Source organism: Panthera pardus, unplaced genomic scaffold (assembly GCF_024362965.1).
Source record: "Panthera pardus isolate Hobbes unplaced genomic scaffold, ASM2436296v1 HiC_scaffold_13, whole genome shotgun sequence".
In the NCBI taxonomy this organism is placed as follows: Eukaryota; Metazoa; Chordata; class Mammalia; order Carnivora; family Felidae; genus Panthera; species Panthera pardus.
Genome location: NW_026526688.1, coordinates 32,968,304 through 32,983,941, shown reverse-complemented (window position 1 = coordinate 32,983,941; position 15,638 = coordinate 32,968,304). Strand labels below are relative to the sequence as shown.

The following is a 15,638-nucleotide window of genomic DNA, read 5'->3' as shown; positions in this document are numbered from 1 at the left end:
CCCGATGCGGGGCTTGAACTCACAAACCGCAAGATCATGACCTGAGCTGAAGTCAGACGCTGAACTGAATGAGCCACCCAGGTGCCCTGATAATGTCCGGATTTTAGGGGTGCCTGGGTGGCTCAGTTGGTTAGGCGACCAACTTCAGCTCAGGTTATGTCCTCGCGGTTTGTGGGTTCGAGCCCCGCTTCTGGCTCTGTGCTGACAGCTCGGAGCCTGGAGCCTGCTTCGGGTTCTGTGTCTCCCCCTCTCTCTACCCCTCCCCTGCTCATGCTCTGTGTCTATCTCTCAATAATAAATAAACGTTAAAAAAAAAAAAGTAATTTTTTTTTAAAAAGTAATTTTAATGTTTATTTATTTTTGAGACAGAGAGAGACAGAGCATGAATGGGGGAGGGGCAGAGAGAGAGGGAGACAGAATCGGAAGCAGGCTCCAGGCTCTGAGCCATCAGCCCAGAGCCCGACGCGGGGCTCGAACTCACGGACCGCGAGATCATGACCTGAGCTGAAGTCAGACGCTTAACCGACTGAGCCACCCAGGCGCCCCTTAAAAAGTAATTTTAAAAAGCATCCGAGATTCTCACCAGTTTACTCCTGAATCATAGCTGCTCGTTTGATGTAGCCTTCGCTGTCTCTTTGCATTGCGATGCATTTGGAAGCCTAAAAGCACACCATATTTACCTATGCTTCTCTTGTCTTAAATATTGGGATCAGTTGGAAAACGGTGTTCTTGCTTATTTATATCCCTTGCAGGTATTAGCAGGTGAACTTACGGAGTCCTGACAGTAACACGAAAACTGCAGAGAGAGGGTACTGTGCCGCCGCCTAATACCAAGCAAAATGAACGTGCTACAAATTCAGTGTGATAATTTCGGGCCTTTAGTTGGGGGCTGGACGCAAACCACAATTCTAGAGAAGATTTAGGAGGTTTAAAAAAAAAAAAGCTTTCAAAAATGACGGGTTTAGAAAGCATAATTCTGTGATGAATGGCTGCACAAAAATACTGTTTACAGAAGTACAGAGAAATTCCTCTCTGACAGCGGAGCAAAGTCCAAACGGTTCCATCTCGGTTTGGTAGGACACAGGGCGACGAAAAGTGCTTGGAAGAGACTATTGTTTCTCAGCTTGCCTGCCCCTCCCCCACGCCAGGATGAGGCTGAAGCCATTGATTGAGGCGAAGGCATTGTCCTGTGGCAGAAAAACCAGCCAGTGATGTCTGGCTTGGTGTTCTAGCAGCTGGCTCTCTTGTGCCCTTTGGCATCCTAAATTGGGAGCAGGGTTTCCTGTTCAGATATCTTTTTCCTCACCTTGGGCCTTGATGAGAACCTGGAACGCTTTCACAACATAGGACCCTATTCTTTCCCGTAAAAAAATATAGCCGAATCCTTTTAAAGGTTTGAATGCTGACAGCTTAGAAACTTGTGAAAATGTCGTTAAGCCTGTGCTCAAATTCAGCTTTCTTCTTGCAGTACACCCGGAACAGATTGTGCGTCTGTTTTCTGGGCGATTTCGCATGGAACAAATTACAAGAGGGTTCTAGAACCCTGTTGGCAGATGCCTGACGCTTTAAGTACGGTTTGCATCTACTCACCGTATGTATATGGCTGCTTTACACATATATTCTACTTCCAGCCGGGGTTACTTAGGCAAGATGACCAGCTTGATGCCTGATGGACGTGGGGAATGAGGAAAATCATTACAGTAAATTACCTCTAGTAGGTGTCCAATAAATATTTAATGTAAGTTATCTGTTGATGGACAGATTAAATTGTGTATTCCCTCTACCAGATAGAGGGTAGAGAAGCATCCATTGGTGTATGTGTATTTATTGAAATTTGTATAAAGAAGTGAAAGCCTTTATTCAAAGCCTCATCAAGCAAACAATTGTTTTTTTCTATTGTTGGGGGTGTATATAGCATTGCCAAGAATTGTTTAAAACATTGTTTTACTATTTGTTTGTTTCAACTTTTTTAGGTGCAAATGTTTGTGTATGTGAGATGTGCTATTGCCATTTAAAATTGTTGTAGAGGGGCGCCTGGGTGGCTCAGTCGGTTGAGCGTCCGACTTCGGCTCAGGTCATGATCTCACGGTCCGTGAGTTCGAGCCCCGCGTCGGGCTCCGTGCTGATGGCTCGGAGCCTGGAGCCTGCTTCGGATTCTGTGTCTCCCTCTCTCTCTGCCCCTCCCCCACTCATGCTCTGTCTCTCTCTGTCTCATAAATGAATAAACATTAAAAAAAATTTTTTTAATTGTTGTAGAATAGTGGTTCTTCACCTGAGAATTTAGATAAGAGAAAGACTATATAAATGATTAAAATATTTACTTTATTTAGTAGTGTAGGGTGACTTTTGAATTTATACATATCGATGAAAGTCTTATTCATTCATGCAAAAACAATGAATGGCTAAGGTATTAAGATATTATGAGGTTGACCTGCCTTCCGTCTTGTTTTGTTGTTGTTGTTGTTGTTGTTGTTCTATCCTTTCTCTAAAGGAGCGGAGATGAGTCATGATTCTATTTGAATTCTAAATCCTTTACCTATGGAGAAAATAAAGCTCTCATATAGATCTAAATTTTGACCGTGTAATAAACCCAAACTGCACATATTCTAAATAGTCTGCTAATTGCCCCCTGGATTCCAGGCCAATGTTCTGATAGAATGGGAGGATGTATATTGCTGATATCTTTATATTATCTCAGATAACTTAAAAGACTATGTTTTCTTATGCCCTGACAGGTTGGTACAGAGGATATACTCTCCAAAATAAATCGAAAAAGGTATGGTTTATCATTCCATTTTTAATTTGAATCTGTCTGCTAGTTTTGTGTTCCTCATTTTCTGCTCATTGCTGTCTCTAGACCTAGTTTGTGTTCTCTGTGATGGTTCTTCTTTAGACCTGAAAACACATTCTCTGACCTCAATGTTTAGGTAAAATGGCACAAGTCCCATTGGCTGTATTCCTACCTGCCACCTCAAGGATAGAGGCCAGAGGTGAATTCACACACTGTGTCGGGCATTTAGCTTTCTGTCCCTCAAGCTAAAAAGGGTGGTGATACAGTGACATTGTTATTGTTGGCTGTCTCTTTCAGGGGGACCCGTGCTTCTTCTTAATCCTTGGGCTGCAATGCTTACATCCCAGAACCAAAGCGTCCCCCCATTTCTGCTTGATTCTATCCTTTATCACAAAATGGATAAGCCAGCGTCGTCGTTTCGAAACCGGGAACCCCGGTTAATACGTCATGAAATCAACTTAGTGGGTTATTAACCATCATTTTCCAAAAACCAAAACTCTGAAAAGTAGAAAAGAAAATGGAACACTGTGACAAATCCTGTTTCATGCAACTTTTGTTTGCGGCTCATACGTTTATGTATCTTCTGTATTTTAAATTATATTTTATGTATAGTTAAGTACCGGGTTGCCATGAGAATGTATCTCATCATGGGCAGAGAGTTTGAAAAATACTGACCCTAGCAGGTTCCTGTACCCAGTGCCAAAACTACTCATCAGCAAGCTAAAGAAAATCTATTAGTTATGTTAATACCCCCCTCAGTTAATTTTAGGTCTGGTCAGTGCTTTTCCTTTGACGCAGCACCCTCTGGAAAATATGGAGTCAGCACTTTGTTTTGAAAGAGCAGAGTTGATCGGGCCATAGTATTTCCCAGTTAGTTCACATGCAAAATAGCTCATTAGGAAAGGGGTAAGAGAAACATTTCAGATTTTATCATGGAAGTGAACAAAACAAAACAAAACAACAACAACCCCAAACCCACAGTTCTTATTTTTCAAACACAGCATGAGATACAAGTAATCTGGGCACATAACTCTCAAGAGAGCTCAGCGCGTAGAGAAGCCCCTTTCTACGAAGTGTAGGGCATTAGGAACCACTGTTTTGGTCAGGCTTTTTGTATATTTGGCTTTTATGTCATACGCAGTATTTTCACACACACACACACACACACACACACACGCATTTTGTTAACTTTGACAGTTTCATAATCTTCCAAAATAAAGGAGTATTTGCTCATAACACGAGTATCAACTCCCACAATTTTGGTTCTTTTTATCCCGCCCCAAATCCTGATGCTGAATTTTTCTGCCCATAGTTTGATTCTTGTGCCACATGTTTTCATTTCCAGCTTAACTATTTTCATTTAATCTCTTGCTGACTTTAATTTCTCCAGACCTTCAAATAGGGATGTACGACAGGGATGTTCTTGTGTGAATGAAAGCATCATAAGACTAAATCCAAGACCTTCCGTCCTTTTAGGATCTTTGTACTCAGTTTATAGACACTCCTGCCGCTTGGTATGGGGTCAGCCCTATCAGTGTTTATTTTATTCACAATTAGAGAAACGATAGTTATTTCAAAACATGATTGGAGTTAACAGTTTTAAAGTTCTGAGTTTATTAAAGAGCAAGAATATTTATGCCACTTAACCCCCAATCTTTAAAAAAAAAAAATGCTAACTTAAAAAAAAAATGAACCAAAACCCATTCTCAGGTAAGGTCATATGAACTTAAAGAACAAACACAATTCTTGATTTTTAACTGGTGATTGTGAATCATGTTGAAACAAGCTCCCAGACCACACTCTCGCCTTTCAGAGAGTTACAGAATGTGAGGATCCTTTTTGCGCATAGACGACCGCGGTTTCTAAGGCATCCTGTGATGTCCTAATAGATCAAAATCCATCTTAACTAGTGCCCTTGTTGTCGTCTTTGAAGAGTGAATGGAGTGCTTTGCTAGGATCTAAATGACAAGTTCCGGGTGTGTTTTTCAATTTTTTTTTTTGTCTTCATTTTCTTAAAATCCTTAAACTTTAAATCTCAGCCTTATGAAGAATGATTTCAGGAAGAGCTTCTTTTAAGTCGGTGATAATTCAACGTTGCATTTCAATGAAATGGGAGGACAAACAAGGACCTGGCATTTACTTGTTGATTTTTAAGTTGAAGTATCTTCTTGGTGGAGAACTCCAGGAAGAATCTAGGGAATTCAGATAGTCATCATGAATTATGTTGAGCTTTTGACTCCCTTTCATTAAGAGATCCAGCCTATTTGAAACGCCCTTCTAATGCTGTTTTCCTGCCTTTGACGGTCTTTAGGGGAGGAACTCTTTGAAAGGCCTATTATTTTAATGGAAATTTTGGGTGTCATTTATCAGCCAACCTAGCCATTTAGAGCAGTGATAAAATGAGCTTGTGGTTTTACAAATTGAAGAAGCCAAGAGCTTTGCAGAAACTGATTATTGATCCCCCGCATGATTGTGGAAGTGTGGATAAGGGCAATATCTAGAACGTCATTAGTTTATTTTTTTTTACTGAAGTGAGTTAAGTTGCATTGAGAAAGGAAAGTCAAAAATGAGATAGGCTTGGGGCGCCTGGGTGGCGCAGTCGGTTAAGCGTCCGACTTCAGCCAGGTCACGATCTCGCGGTCTATGAGTTCGAGCCCCGCGTCAGGCTCTGGGCTGATGGCTCGGAGCCTGGAGCCTGTTTCCGATTCTGTGTCTCCCTCTCTCTCTGCCCCTCCCCCGTTCATGCTCTGTCTCTCTCTGTCCCAAAAATAAAAAAAAATAAAAAAAAAAAAAAAAAAGATAGGCTTTAAATCAGTAACCTATCCCCCAAGTTTATCCTGCCTTTTTTTTTTTTTTTTAAGTTTATTTATTTTGAGAGAGAGAGAGAGAGAAAGCGGGGAGGGAAAGAAAGAGAAGGAATCCCAAGAAGGCTCCGAGCTGTCAGCGAGGAGCCCAATGTGGGGCTCAAACTCATGAACCGTGAGGTCATAACTTGAGCTGAAATTAAGAGTCGGACGCTTAGCTGACTGAGCCTCATAAGGGCCCCATCCTGCCTTTCTGTGTATCAGATGGGCATAGGAAAAGTTCTACAAGGCTCAGATTTACCAGAGCAATTAAATGGCTGTAGGTGGGCATATGCTCTCATGGAGGGAGGATGCCTACAGAGAACAGAGTGGTAATGCAACGAAATAAATATTCTGTTAACAGGAAAACTGTCAGGTCTGTAAATTTAGCATAAATCATCTGCTGGTAGTCTGCTTAGATGTTACAAAATAAGTCACTGTTTTTATTTCACATGCTTCTGTCTTTGATTTGGACTTCTCCCAGTTATTGGGAGGAGACCAGTCATCAGATTATGAATGCCCAAAAATTTTAGCTGGTCCGTTACCCTTCTTGATGAGAAAAATCTGCTGTGAGGATATTCCTTGGGATTAGCAGTGTTACATTGCATTTTAACCTACAAATATGGCTCCACGTAACTATTGCTTTAAGTGATTCATCACTTGCTAACTTCCCACTCCCCGTTTTTGTTTGTTTTTAACCATTTGATCGGTTTCCCAACATGACTTTGAGTCCTTCCTCTGTAATGAAAGAGGTCAGTGTCCCCTTGCTCCTGTGTGTGTTCTGGGGCTGCTCAATAACAGACTGGCATGGTACTTTCTTACTTAGACACCCTATGCCTATCCCTTCCTCAAAGTGAGGAGGGGAAGGTAATGTACTTGTTTTGGGGTTCTTCCTGCCTGGCAGGAAAGGATGGCCATTTTGCCTTTGACTCAAGCAGTGGCAGGATCTCTCCTGCCATCACCACTTGTGGGAACAGCTCCATCTCAGATTTTCTTGCTGTTTCCTGTTTTGTTGACAAAGGGCTAAAATGGAGAAAGAAGAGTATTATTCAGGCAAACATAGGACACGAAACCGGACACCACACTGACCCCAGTGGTCGGTCACTGAGTGCATTAAGGATCGCTGGGTACATACACATCTTTGACCCGGTCCCCCAGGTAGGAGGATATTCCTCTCCCACCTTTGCGGTCAGCCACTCCCGACACAGAATGTCTACAGGGTCGCACTGACCTTTGCAGGTGCTGGGCTGGGAGCAGTTGGGCCAGTGGTGCCCATTAAATGTGCTCTTTTCCTACTTCTACTGGTCTGGCATGCACACTGCCCTTAAAACAAAGAGCAGCAATGCCTTTTCCAGATGGCACTTTCGCCATTTCTTGATGAATGTATCACCCAGTTAAACAATAGAAGCCGTTGGCATTTAGGAAAACTCAGATCCATGACCTGCTTTCTGGTGGTGAGATCTGATCTTCGCTTCTTCAGTTTCTACTGATTGGTTTCCAGTCTTTCTCTTGGGTCCTTCTGGGCCTTGGTTCTCCCATGAGCAATGTCACAATAGCGATGGAGAATCGCTTCTTAGGAATATAGAATGGAGAGCCATTTGAGACTGGATAATTAGAACTAATTGATTTGGGGCACATTTGGTTTAAGTAAAAGTGCTGACAGGGATTGTTTTAGAAAATCACTGTAATTTGATGGGCCACTAAGTACATAGCCCTCCATGTCACTAATTATGTGAAACCATTTAAAGGGAAGCATTTCATGGTACGATCTGGAGGGTTTTAGGATCTCACTGTGAAAGTCCTTGACATTACTGTGGCCCTGAGCTGACCCGGACATGTTTGCCTGTCCACTTGGGAAGCATCTCTCCTAGGCTCTGGGAACCCAGCTCTTAATTTCTGTCTTTTCAGCCATGCTTTCGTTTAGGTGTCAGTCAGGATGGTCGGCCCCCACAAGCCTGGCCGCAAACTCTAGCCACTGTCCAGGCATCCTGTTTCTTCCTCATCCATTCCTGATGCCCTCTGTGCTCTTTACGCTGAGATTCGTATAACCGTGTAACCAAAGTTCTTCTCTCTGTAGGGGATTTTCCCTGAAACGTATATCCATTTGAAGGAGGCAACTGTGGAAGACCGAGGGTAAGTTCCAATTCCAGGAAGACTCCTAGAAGTTGGTGAAGATTTCAAATTATCATTAAAGAGTTTCTTTTGCGCAGGATTTCTCTCTTCTCATATAAGAGGGAAGTGAATAAAAACCTTTTCCTGACGTGGTTCTTTCTGTTACAATTGTTCCTTCCTGGCATCCTTCCCTAGAATCCTAAAGACGGACAATGAATGAATGAAGGGCCCTTACCTTCCTTTTGTGCTGTCTGCTCACTGAGTGTTTGTGTGCTCATGTGTGCACATACGTGAAGCTTTGGCACTCTTTTGCTGGTAAGATCTGAGAGCCCCCAATTTGTCACCCTTGGGACAGAGATGGGCAAGCTGCATCCCTACAGTAACCAGCACTAAAGCTTAGACAAGTCAGGTAGCCTCACTGCACCTTGGACTTTTCCAGGGCAAATTGGGGGCGATAAATCTGGCCCTACGTTGGTTGAGCTTAATGTAAAATTATGAAACAACGTGTCTGAACGTGGCCTGCAGATAATATCCATCAAGTTTTGGATGTTCTTATTTTTCATCCACCTGCCGTGTGTCCTGGAAAGTACTTCCTCTGTGGCCACTAAGAGGAGTAAGACGCTTGGCCTGAAGTGGAAGAGAGAGACACGGTGTGGTTGGTGAGCCCAGGGGCTGGAGAGTTAAGGAGGGAAGGAGAGCCTGGCATCCCAGGGCTCATAGAGAGTGGAACGGATCAGAGTCACGCAGGCTCAAGGCATCAAAGGACAGTCTCGGTCGTAAGTTCCGCATCCGTGTTTTATAGACGAGAGGTGGAGACATGCCCCAGTTCACACGGCTACTTTTCAGTAGCAGAACCAAGGCTGAAAACCAGGTGTCCTGCCCTTCCGGAGAAGCTTCCTTCCAGTGGGCCATCCCTGGGGAGGCCTCCATTGTCACGCTGGCGAAAGGGCACGCAGGGAGGCATGATCCCGTTAACTAGGGCTGACAGGTAAAAATGCAGGGTGCCTAGGTGAAAATCAGATAACACCAAGTACTTGTTTACAGTAAATATGATCACACTTATATTAAAAAAATTAGAGTATATTATATATATTATATATTGTATATACAACATATATAATATATGGTCTATAATATATATTATATAATATAACATGATATATAATAATATATTAATATTAATAAATATCAATATATAATAATATATATAATATATAAAACATAATTATATATACTATATATGAATATTATAATTATATATAATATATCATATAACATATATATATAACTAATATATATCATTTAACTTATATATATAACATCATATAACATATATAACATATATATAAATTATATATAATATATATCATATAACATATAACTTACATAGATGATATATATCATATAACTTATATATAGTAAATATTATAATTATATAATTATATGTTATATATATTATATGTCATATATATTACATATATAATATAATACAGATTATAGATTATAGGTTATTTTAATCTGTCTGAAATCCAAACTTAACCGGGTGTCTTGTAGTCTTAAGTCCGACAATCCTACCACTATTTGCCATTTGTTCACTTGCCCTTACTCTCCTTTTCTCCTTTTGCTCATCATAAAAATAGCAGAGGATTGATGTGAATAGATACGGGGCTCGCTTTGTTGTAAGTCTCCTGTAAGCGAGTGAGGAGTTTGGTTTGTATGCGTTTTCAGTGCAGCAAGGCAGCAGATAAGAATACTGAGCATCACTTCATAAGAGAGCACTGCCTCGGTCCCTAGCAGCAGGTCCTGGTTGAGGTTACAAGCCCCACGACCCCTGTGCCATGAACACTTCACCCTCTCTCCCTAATGAAACGGTTGCTTGGCAGAACGAGCTAAAATACTGGCTTTGGGGCTTCCATCCCTAGGAATCACCGAAGCCAGCAGTGGCTGATAACCATTGCTCCTGTAATGATCCGAAATGGGGCAGTCCAGGCTGGGCCACGGGTCCATCTCATTGCAGAAATGATTCCTTTTGAGAGCTGTAGTGGTAAGGTCCCTCTCTTTCCCTCAGATGCCTAGGGGTAATAAAGTCTTCCAAACAAATTTCCCCACAACGGGTGAGTTTTGTCTTGTCTCCAGCCTAACCAGCCCCACTCCCGTCTTTGAACTGTGGGGAATATGACCTCTGTCAAGAAAAGCAGGGATGATCGACCCAGTGTAACACGAGCCTCTGTCTGGTTCTCTTTAGGCAGCACGAGACCGTGATCCCTGGTGAGCTCCCACTGGTGCAGGAGCTCACGTCGACCCTGCGAGAATGGGCTGTCATCTGGCGCAAGCTCTATGTGGTGAGCTTTCCCCGGGTCTTGAAGCTGGTGGCGTTATTTTCTGGTCCTGTCTGTTCTGCTGCAAGGTGTCAGCTGCATGGAGTAGGGTGCAACCATTGTGTGTTCCATTGTATGGAACCCCCCGTACCTCAGCCAGAAGCCAGAGGATGGGGAACACACTGATGGAGTCCATAAAAAGAGAGTGAGAGAGTGAGAGCATGAGCGGGGGAGAAGGGCAGAGAGGAGGAGAAAGATAGATAGACAGAGAGAGAGGGAGAGAGAAAATCTCAAGCAGGCTCCGCACTGAGAGTGGAGGGCTCTATCCCATGACCCTGGAATCATGACCTGAGCCAAATCAAGACTTAGGCTCAACCGACCAAGCCCCCCAAGTGCCCTTTTTTATTATATGCTAGTGTGTGTAAAGTGTATCTAACTTTGGTTTTGATTTGGTGGCTGATGACAGTGAGCATCTTTTCATGTGCCTTTTGGTCATTTGGATATCTTCTTTGTAGGAATGTTCGTTCACGTATTTTGCCCATCTTAAAATTGTGATATTTACCTTTTTATGATTGACTTATAAGGACATTTTGTCTCTTGTCAGAGATATGATTTGAAAACTCACTCTGTGGGTTGTTTTTTCCCTTTCTTGATGGTACTCTTCGACGCACGAAACTTGTTAATTTTGAAGAAGTCTGATTTTCCTATTTTTTGGTTCTGTTGTTTGTGCTTTTGGTATCCTAAGAACCATAGGGTGTTATAAATACAGGATCTTGTTTGCTTCTTTTCCCAAAATTTATGCCTTTTATTTCTTTTTCTTGGTCTTTTGCACTGGCTGGAACCTCTCCTACAATGCTGAATAAAATTGGTGAGAGAAAAAGAAAAAGGTCCGTGTAATAGACCATACAGTGGTTGATAATCATCATATTCTCATTGTCCTGGGGTAGGGTCATTGATGACACGAGATGGTGGAAGGAACAGTAGAAACGCTCTTAGCCTTTTGATGTGTAACCCAGTGGATAGGAATTTGTCAGTGTTTCACCGCCCAGCCGCGTGAGGACTCCCGCAAGGGTGGCACACGGCAGCCAGCGTACCTTACCGACCCCGCAAGTTAAGTGGTATTAAGTCACGGTCTTAAGTCTTCTCTTTGAGGCCAACTCGAAGGACTATTTCTCTCGACAGTGGTTTGACCTCATAGTGCTAGTAAGATACACTAGTTCAATGGGAAATTACACAGGAACCAGCCCATCGTCTCCACGATAAACCATAATCACAAGTTGTGTGTAGGTTTGCAATCAGGACGAGGTAGATGTGACCTTTAATATTATCGGGCTGAGAACACCCGGGGGCAGCTGTCTTGCAAGAGGCCAGGAATGCTCAAAGTCCCCGGGCAGCAAGTTTGCATCTGTGTCCCACACCAGGAAGCTCTTTCCTTGACATCGGAATGCACAAATATCCTTTTCTGACGTTCCCTCTTTCTTGGAGACCCGGAGGTAAGTGAGCATCACTAGGTCCTGCCTCCATTAGTATCTTTCCCGGCTGACCGGGAATTCTCACGGTGAAAGCTTATTCTCTCATTCGATGCATGAATGAGTGCAGTGAGGGAGGAGACTGGACCCGATGTCCTGGAAGCCATTCTCTTTCCTTTATGTGACTTTGTTTATTTAGGGTTTTGTTCAGTCATGTGTTGACTCTTCATTTGAACTCTCAAAAGCCAATCTTAATAACTGATGGAGAACACCTCCCTCTAAACCCTTAATATTAAAAACAGTAATCAGAAGCTCATTCTAGCATAACTTCTAAGAGTTAATGTATGATTCCATTTCCATCCTGGGCTGGTGTTACCCATGATGGATCACAGCAGCAGAAATCACCAACCCCTTCTGTGGACAAGCACAGGATTTTTCTCTGCCTGCCCATCTTTCAAGGCCTAGTTCAAGTTCGTTCTTCCTTATCGTGTGGCTTCTAACCACACCAATCCATAATGTTTCCTTTTGGACCGCTGGAGCACTTACTGAGGCCATCATCCGGCCCTTAGGGCATACGGCATTGTAATGCCAGTGATCTTTTGATCTCTTTATGTGTAATTGAGGGGTGAGCTACCTGTAGGTTCTTAAATCAGGAACTCCGGGAGGACAGACCTGCCCTTTTTTAAGCCCATTGGCCGACATCAATCATTCGATATGTCTGTTGAAAGCACTCTCTGGTTCTGGTTAATTGATCAGTTAGTGTTGGATGCGCAACAAGTTTGATAGATGAGAATTGCATATACACGGGTTACTTCCTTAATGCATTCTTTCTGGAAATTGGTGAGTGGTGACACGTATCGGATAATTAGTACTGGGAAATGAGAGCTTTAACGTCGTAATGTCAGAGAGTGGAGAACATGGACGAGGTCGACTTTCTTGTTGAGACACAACGCTTGTGCTCACTTCATTATCTGTGTCTTCCACATGTTTACGGGTGAATTTACCATGTTGATTGTTGGTAGAAATGAGAAATAAGGGAACTAGGGAGGAAGAAGTCTGATTCGTGTATTTGGGCTTCCAGAAACCCGTACTGCTTAAATGGTGGTAAGCCCAGGGTGAAGATTTCCTATGAGGGCGTTTCACTATTTAATAGCAGAAAGAAAGAGAGAGAGAGAGGAGAAAGAAAGAGAGAAAGAAAAGAGAAGGAAGGAGGGAGGGAAGGAAGGAAGGCAGGCAAAGAAAATAACTTCTGTCTTCTCTCAGAGGACAATATTAACTTTTCCTCTCTTAATATTGACAGCTAATAAGGTAATCATTTTGCTAATTGTGAATATTTAAAAATGTCTTATAGCTGCTATAGGTGACTAAAACACATTCATTGTGGGAATCTTAATCAATTGATAGGGTTCAGCAATCTGCTTCTGCTTTTGATATTTGCTTGTTCATTAAAATATAATCCACTTAGGGGTGCCTGGGTAGCTCAGTCGGCTAAGCATCTGACCCTTGCTTTCAGCTCAGGTTATGATCTCACGGTCAGTGAGTTCGAGCCCTACATCGGGCTCTGCATTGACAGTGTGGGGCCTGCTTAGAATTCTCTCTCCTTTTCTCTTTCTCTCTCTCTCTCTCTCTCTCAAGATAAATAAACTTAAAAAAAAAAAAGTTAAAAGAAAATAAGCCACTTAAAATGGGTTCATTATTAATCATGACTTTCTTTTCTTCCTGTTCCTTCCTAAAATATTGACAGTTCGCTTCAGGCAGAATTTCTGAATTCCTTTCTTAAAAATTTGTGCGTCAAAGTACCAAACCTCAAATATTACTCTTTACTGGGAAAACGGTAAAAGGACCCCAAATCCGTAGTTTTCACCCCTCCCCACCCCACCCCACCCCACCCATAGTTTTATGAGTGTTTTTGATTTTTCTGATTCTGTAAAGTCTTTCAATTTGTGTAAAGATAAATATGGATTTTACTAATCCGCATCAATACTTATACTTTTCTTGTGCATTTCCTCCTTCAGACTTTGAGACCGGGTGTTCTGTTTGATATCTGTAAAGATACTTGGGGAGTCTTACAACATCCATATTTCTCTACAGCACATTTACTGGTTCTCTCCTTCTCAGTCTGTGCTCATGAGAAATTTATGGAGTAGATCCAGAGTCTTGTATGAGGGGAAGGTGCCATCCAGTAACCAGTATAAGCCCAGCCGTGTAGACACAGGTAATTATTCCAGACAGGGAAGACATTTGGATAGCTGTGATTTATTTTTAGCAGTCACACTGTACCCTTGTGAAATATAACCATAAATATGTTTTAAAGGTTTCATTGAAGAGAGGGGAACCCACTCGTCCAAAGCACAGAGAAAAAAACGATGACAACCCACATGTGCCTTCTTTTCCTCTTTGTTAATATTAGCACCAGTCTTTCCCATTTAATTGTCTTTCCTGGTGACGGCGGTTTTATGCTTTGGGGAGAAAGCAGGCTGTGGGAGACAAACCCTGGGCTAGAAATCGGGAAGCTTGGCCCTGCCCTGCCTGGCTCTTAGGCGAGTCACTTGATGTCTCCAAGCGTCATCTGGATTCTGCCCCTCTGTGAAAGTGACGTAAAATCTGCCTTGCTGACTCCATGCAGTTGTGAGGGCAGGAAAAGACATGGCAGCTGTGAAATCATGGGGCAGACTGAACATCCGGGACTTTGCAGATATCATTCTTGCTGCTGTCCTAGCTTGAAATAGTAGCCTCTCTGGACGTCCTCCCTCTGGGCAGCCTTGACTTGGCATCCCTCTGACCCAACTCAGAGTCTCTGAAGCTCCCTTGTGTGTGCCCCCTGAGCCCCCTCTCCATCCAAGGCCACTTCCTTTGCCTTGTGTTATCATCTTAGGCCGAGCGGCCTTGAGCACTCAGTAACCAGGCTGTTCCTCACGGCAGATAGTGAGCCTCTTTCGTGTAGACTCAAGTCTGGGAGGCATGGATCACTCCAGAAATGAAAAGGGAAGCGTGCCAAATGCAGAGTGCCAATTCCCCACAGTTTCTGGCTTTGTCTACGCCGCTGTTTCTCCCCTGGAGCCTGTCTAAGTGGGTGTGTTTTCAGTGGTGAGTCAGGAGAGGGGGAAACATTGTGAATGAGGAGGTGGTCGCCTCGTGAAATGGCAAGATGGTGGACGCTGGGGTCACATAGGTGACCAGTTCTTACGTTGTGGTTTGCACCCTTACTTGGTATGTACTTTTATATTCAGGAAAAAAAAAAAAAACAAAAACAAAAAACAGCAAACCCAGTAATTGTTACCGCAAACAAACAAACTGAAACAGAAAGAACTCAGATCCTGAAGGCAGGGATTTGGGTCCAGGGTATGCCAGTAAGCTGATTCTGCAGGCTGAGACAAGTCCTTTGACCCCTAGGTTTTATTTCTCTTACCTAAAATGGTAATTGCATATTACATACCCCTTGCACGCTTGCTGTAAGGATTCCGTAGGATAATCTGTATAAAACTCCCAGGACACTGCCTGGCACTTTGTCATCAAAATGTGGCGGCCCCCAACTATCCCCTTACAGCACTGCTTCTGTGGACTTCTGCCCCCAAGTCGTTTCAGGGTGCTCTCCAACTTGGGGCTGATGAGTGGGCTCCCTTCCAGCTCCCTTGTCTCCTATTTCTTTTCTGAAGGGTTAGGTTCAGCCTCCTAAAATTATATGGGCCAATCAGGCCGGCTGACCTCACCGAGGGTGAGAATTTAAACACCCTTGGTCAGTGGTTTCACACGTATTCTGTCCATTCTTCTCTGCTGCATCTCAGGATCATGCGTTCTCCCCAGCCTGGGAAAGTACATCCAGTGAGCTGAACTTCTTTCCTTTCTAGCAACACATCTTCCACTCGAGTTCCTCCAGCTGCAAGGGCGGACGCCTGTGCATTGATTTAAACATCATGGGACTATGGTAATACCCAGGTGTCCCTTTTTCAGTAACAACCCAGCAACACTTCTTGAATCCGTGTGGATCTACACCCCACGTTCTAATCCATTTTCTCAACCAATAATCAGGACTTGAAAACTGACAGCTTAGGATGTATTTGTGGGGACAGATGGATGGAAATTTTTGAAAGAGGTACTGTCCTGG

The 15,638-nt window shown here is 43.0% G+C and overlaps 1 protein-coding gene across 2 annotated transcripts in view; it reads left to right on the top strand.

Annotated features, from left to right (window-relative positions):
- Positions 1-15,638, top strand: part of DOCK5 (dedicator of cytokinesis 5) — a 220,704-nt gene that overhangs the window by 79,674 nt on the left and 125,392 nt on the right. For both annotated transcript variants that reach the window (XM_019466911.2, XM_019466912.2), the window contains exons 3-5: positions 2,736-2,776; positions 7,712-7,767; positions 9,992-10,088. In XM_019466911.2, the coding sequence (XP_019322456.1) occupies positions 2,736-2,776; positions 7,712-7,767; positions 9,992-10,088 (194 nt within the window). The remainder of the gene's footprint in view (positions 1-2,735; positions 2,777-7,711; positions 7,768-9,991; positions 10,089-15,638) is intronic.